General features: G+C 48.1%; 1 protein-coding gene across 1 annotated transcript in view; it reads left to right on the plus strand.

Annotated features, from left to right (window-relative positions):
* The window catches only part of ADAMTS3 (ADAM metallopeptidase with thrombospondin type 1 motif 3), a 112494-nt gene extending 108481 nt beyond the window's left edge, over positions 1-4013 (plus strand). The window contains exon 22 of the mRNA XM_056855776.1: positions 3430-4013. Coding sequence (XP_056711754.1) covers positions 3430-4013 — 584 coding nt within the window. The remainder of the gene's footprint in view (positions 1-3429) is intronic.
* The last annotated feature ends 2141 nt before the right edge of the window (positions 4014-6154 follow it).

The raw sequence follows: 6154 nt of genomic DNA on the forward strand, positions 1-6154 counted from the left end.
GTATCCAGTGAAGAATTAAAATACATATCAATGTGAACGTTTCCGCCACTTGAACTGACTGCTGGTAATTTGCGTGACCCCGCGCGTAATGAGCTAGAAAGCCATGCCGAGAACAGGAAGCCCCACATGCTGAGAGAAATCAAATAAGATGCTAATCTGTGCTTTTTGTCTAAATAACATTTTTTAATTAAGAAATTGTTACCTTGACATAGTTTTGAAGCATCGAAATGGGGGAAGGGAGATCACATCCCTATACTAGGGAGGGGAGAATAGAAAGCCGCGTTTCCAACAATCCAGAGCATGCAGCGATTTCCTTCCTTCCCTCCTGCGGCCCTTTCCGACTCCTGGAATGATCGCTCCTGGGTCCTGGGATCGGTGCAGAGGAAGGGCTGTGTAGACCTGCGGCCTGGAGGTAAAATCGACCTCACTTCCTCAGCAAAACTGTGTTGGTGGAAGAGGAAGGAGGTCCCTTGTCCTTCTTCAGTCCAGCCCCCCACCCTATCAAAGAAGAAGAAGAGGAGTTGGTTTTTATATGCCGACTTTCTCTACTACTTAAGGAAGAATCATACCAGTTTACAATCACCTTCCCTTCCCCTCCCCACCACAGACACCCTGTGAGGAAGGTGGGGCTGAGAGAGCTCTAAGAGAGCTGTGACTAGCCCAAGGTCGCCCCGCTGACTTCAGGTGTAGGAGTGGGGAAGCAAATCCAGTTCACCAGATTAGTGTCTGCCGCTCATGTGGAGGAGTGGGGAATCAAACCCGGTTCTCCAGATCAGAGTCCACCACTCCAAACCACCGCTCTTAACCACTACACCACGCTGGCTCTCTAGGGTTACCAGGTCTGGGTTGGGAAATACCTGGAGATGTTGGGGGGTAGACCCTAGCAAGCGTGAGGTTTGGGGAGGGGAGGGACCTCAGTAGGGTCTAATGCCCTAGATTCCACCTTCCGGAGTGGCCATTTTCTCCTGGGGAACTGATCTTGGTCACTAGGAGATCAGTTGTAATAGTGAAAGATCCCCAGGTGCCACCTAAACCCATCCCTTGAACACCTGTTCCTTTGTGTGGGCCCCACAATCCTGAGCGTAATCTTTCCAGGGTTTGGAAGTGTTGGAGTAAGCAATGTCTTTTGTACAAAACAAGAGGAGAAGACCCTGCCAGGGAAACAGAAGAGGAAGTGTTAGTCAGATTGGAAGGTGGGGTCAGCACCTTTTTCCCTGTTAGGTGTCATTCCTTGTCTGTCTCCGAATTGCTACTCTTAGGGGCAACAGAATAATAGACTCACAGAATTGGAAGGGGCCACTGTGGAAGAACTATTACTGTAAAAAAAAAAAAATCCTAATATCCAGCCGGTACCTTTCCGCTCATCATTTAAACCCATTATTGTGAGCCCTCTCCTCTGCTGCCAACAGGAACAGTTCCCTTCCCTCCTCTAAGTGACAGCCCTTCAAATTCTTAAAGAGAGCAATCAAATGTTGTCATTGAATAAAACTGTCTTCAGCTGCCTCCTAAAGATTGAGAGTGAGGGGGCAGGTACGCCTCCCTGGGGAGGTTGTTCCCTGATTGTGGGGCTGCCACTGAAAAGGCCTTCTCTTTTGTTCCCACCAGTGAGCTTTTAGTGGGATATTGGGAGGGATTTTTACAGTAAGAGTAGTTCAACAGTGGAATCGGCTACCTAGGGAGGTGGTGAGCTCCCCCTCTCTGGCAGTCTTTAAGCAGTGGTTGGACGAACACTTGTCTGGGATGCTCTAGGCTGATCCTGCATTAAGCGGGGGGTTGGACTAGATGGCCTCTATGGCCCCTTCCAACCCTGTGATTCTATGATTAATTTAATCCCCAGCATCCCCCGTTAAAAGGATCGGGTGCTAGGTGATGTAAAACACCTCTACCTGAGACCGTTGGTAGAACTGGCAGTTTTAAATTGTGATTTTTATTCATTTTTTTTACATACTTTATGTATTTCGATGTCTTTTGTTCTGTTTGCACTGTAAGCCGTCTTGAAAGGCAGCTAATAAATGTTTTAAATAAAATATACTGGCGGTGGGATAAAGGGTCCCGTTGGAGCATGCCATTGAAATCAAACAAGCTGAGAACACAACAGACCCAAGCGTTCGACACAAACAAAAATGTGGCTGCAGCGTGTAGGGAGGTATGTGCAGTTGTCACGGCCAACTTTGAAAGGGGTCTCTGAGCTCGACAGCTATTGACTGTTGCAAATTGTTCTCTTTTCTTCTATCAAAAGCGCAGCCTGCATTCAGATGGGACTTTTTTTTTAATGCGTCTGTAATCTGGTTTCAGCCGACGCTTCGCTTGGCTTCCCCGGAGGCACCTTTAGGGCACTTCAAGTTTTTAAAGCATTAACGTTAAGCTGGGGAAGATTGGTCGAGAGTGCTTCTCCGGAGGCATGTTTTAGAGTGGTTTCCCTCAAAGAACCCCACATAGGCCTTAGTTTTTTGGTGGGGGGGGGGGTTATATTGCTGAGAAGTTGGATTAGGATCCAGGAGGCCTGGCTGGAAAGGCTACTCTGCCACAAAAGCTTGCTAGATTACCTTGGCACCATCACCGTCTCTCAGCCTTGTCCTACCTCACAGGGTTGGTGTGATAATAAAATGTAAGAAGAGGAACAACGTCCTTGAAGGTCCTGAGGTCCTTGAAGGAAATGTCCTGAGGTCCTTGAAGGAAAGGTGGCATAATGATGGGTTAAGTAGGCATTTGGGGATTGCAGCATTGAAGATTCATGCCTTCCAGCCATCTCAGCTGAAGGATCTGTTAGCGCAATCCTTCGCAGAGTTCTGAGTTCATGGAAGTCGATGGGCTTAGAAGGGAGTAATGGTGTTTAGGATTACACCGTAAATGTGGCTTTAGAAACATAGAGCTGGAAGGGACCTCAAGGGTTATCTAGCCCTACCCCTGAACAATGCAGGAATTTCCCCCCTCCCGCTCCCTCAGTGACCCCTGCTCTATGCCCAAAGAAAAGAAGTCTATGTCCAGACTTTAGATCTTAATTCCCACTCATATCTTTTGGCACATAAGTGGCCCATGGGGAACAGGAATCTTTTGAGCAATTCCATATCTTAAAAATAAAAAAAAGAATAATAAGAACAAGAGTTGGTTTTTATATTCCAACTTTCTCTACCAATTAAGGGAGAATCAAACTGGCTTGCAGTCACCTTCCCTTCCCCTCCCCACAACAGACACCCTGTGAGGTAGGTGGGACTGAGAGAGTGTGACTAGGCCTATGTCACCTAGCTGGCTTCATGTGCAGGAGAGGGGAAACAAATCCAGTTCACCAGATTAGACTCCGCCGCTCGTGTGGAGGAGTGGGGAATCAGACCCGGTTCTCCAGATCAGAATCCTCCACTCCAAACCACCGTTCTTAACCCCTACACCACACTGATGTTCCTTTAACTAGCATTGTGTCTTGTCTTGCAGATGAACCTTGCCAGGGAGACAAGTCAATTTTCTGCCAGATGGAGGTTCTGGCCCGCTACTGCTCCATTCCTGGCTACAAAAAGCTCTGCTGCGAATCCTGCAGCAAACACAGCAGCACCCTCCCGCCCCCTTTCCTTAGCGAAGCTGCAGAGACCGACGAGGACATGATGGCCAACCCTGGAGACGTACCCAAAATGTGGGCCGCTCCCGCTTCTTTAGTCCCTCCTCGCTCCGAGTCCGCACTGTTGAGACGAGTCCCTTCGAGCCGGATCTCCCTTGCAGAAGAAGATGTGCACGCACTCATTCCTCCATCCCACAGCGGGCCCCGAGCATCTGACCGTTCCCAACGGAGAGGTCACAACCCTGTGCGGAATAAGACTTCTGGGCCCCTTGCAGTGCCGTATCAGTCTCCTACCAAGAGCGATCATCTTGCAAACCATGGCTCCTTGGCCTTGCTAGCGACTGAGCCTGCTGTGGTGCAGAGCGGCCGTTCGGCGGGCGCTCCGTCGAACAGAACCACGAGGAGAACCGAACAGCAGGCTGACAGGCGACAGGCTCCGAAGTCTTCCACAGTGGAAAGATGAGAAGAGAGAACAAATTAAAAAGGAGAGGAGGAAAGCAGAGACTTTGTTTCCGTTCCTTTGTTCCGGGTACCCAGGGTACGTGCAAGCTTTCCGAATGCGAGCTTTTTCGACAGACTGACTGCTTAAAAAAAAACAAAAAAGAGGAAAGTGCTGGATTCACTTTCCAGTGGCTTTCGTCCTCCCCTTCTTCCTCTTCCTCCTCTCCCAATATCCGGTTAACCCTTCGGTGCTTTGATAGAAAGCGCCAAAGGAAAGTTACACGAAACAAATAGCCGAATGGGTTTGGCTATGTTTCTGGTGCTCAGAAATCTACGTTGCACATCGGCTGCTCTTTTTTTTTTAATTATTATTATTATTATTAATTTAAAAAAGAAAGAAGTCTAATTTGGGATGGGGGTGGGGAGGGAAGCTGCCAGAGGCACCAAAGTTTACACTGCTAGGAAATGTTTTGTTTTTGTATTGTGGAACAACAGAGTCCACTGGAATTGTATTGCTAATTTATCTCTATAAACCAGTGATATATTGTATGGTCAGTTTTGCAGCTGTCGTGTACATAGTGTATATTAAGGAAACAAAACAAAAAAATCAGTATTTTTCAGAATTTGGCGTCGCTCCATTGTTTGTTTACGGACTTGACATTTCTGGATCACGCTTTGGTGCCTGCCGTTCAGTTCTGTGTGGTTTACATTCCGCCTGGCCAGGATCCAAAGAGCACTGTGCACTCTTCCCACAGGCTTGTATAAATGTGGCTCTGTGCACTTAGCCAGCGTGGTGTCGTGGTTAAGAGCGGTGGACTCTAATCTGGCGAGCTGGGTTTGATTCCCCACTCCTCCACATGAGCGGCAGACTCTAATCTGGAGAGTCAGGTTTGATTCCCCACTCCTCCCCATGAGCAGCGGACTCTAATCTGGTGAACCGGGCTGGTTTCCCCACTCCTCCACATGAAGCCAGCTGGGAGACCTTGGGCTAGTCACAGTTCTCTCAGAACTCTCAGCCCCACCTACTTCACAAGGTGTCTGCTGTGAGGAGAGGAAGGGAAGGCTATTGTAAGCCGGTTTGATTCTCCTTAAAGGGAGAGAAAATCAGGGTATAAAAACCAACTCATTATTATTATTATTATTATTAGGAGTCACCAGCTGATCTCTTCCAACAAATGCCCTTTGTGTTGAATCAGGGGTTCCCCCCGCTTTTTAAAGCAGAGGGAGAAAAGAGCAGAGGAGGGTGGGGAGGAGAAGCCCAAGTCCTGCTCTCGGCTCTTTGGGTCCCAGCGATTGGCATTTTTATAAATCTCCCATTTGCATGTCGTCAGAAGGGTATTTGATCTCGGCTGCACTGCATAGCTTCGGGAATGAGAATGTTACGAAGTGTACGTGTTGTCATGTGGTCTGTTTGTGCCATGGAGAACAGGGTCCTTGTGCCTCTGCGGCAACCGTCCGAGCTTACACCCAGGCCTACACTTAATGGGGCTTTGTAAGGTCTAGACTAGCAGGGCCTTCTTCTGTTGCCCACGCCATTGTCTGCGCTAGAGCAAATCCAGATGGCCGGGGGCACATACAGGATATGCGCACATCACATCCAAGAACAGCCTATGTAATCAACATTGCACAGAGATAAAGGTCGTTTATGCATGGGAGTATTACCTGAGGTCCGTTGCTTGCTGGACCCACGCTTTCCTGCTGGGAGTCTATGCACCAGCAGTCTCCAAGCTCCAATCAAGTCCCCACCCCTTTAAACACTGCTTTGTAATTGGCTTACTTTGAAGGGCTTACTGAGAGAGAAAATCCCCCCCAAAAAACCTAATTGCACATTAGGAAGAATTAGGAAGAAATATTGTCGAAGGCTTTCACGGTCAGAGTTCATTGGTTCTTGTAGGTTATCCGGGCTGTGTAACCGTGGTCTTGGTATTTTCTTTCCTGACGTTTCGCCAGCAGCTGTGGCAGGCATCTTCAGAGGAGTAACACTGAAGGACAGTGTCTCTCAGTGTCAAGTGTGTAGGAAGAGTAATATATAGTCAGAAGGGGGTTGGGTTTGAGCTGAATCATTGTCCTGCAAAAAGTAACAAAGGTAATGTGCTAACCATTGTCCTGTAAGAATCAAGAAAATGTGCTAATGAGGGTGTGGTATGTTAATGTGGAACCATT

Source organism: Euleptes europaea, chromosome 9 (assembly GCF_029931775.1).
Source record: "Euleptes europaea isolate rEulEur1 chromosome 9, rEulEur1.hap1, whole genome shotgun sequence".
NCBI lineage: Eukaryota > Metazoa > Chordata > Lepidosauria > Squamata > Sphaerodactylidae > Euleptes > Euleptes europaea.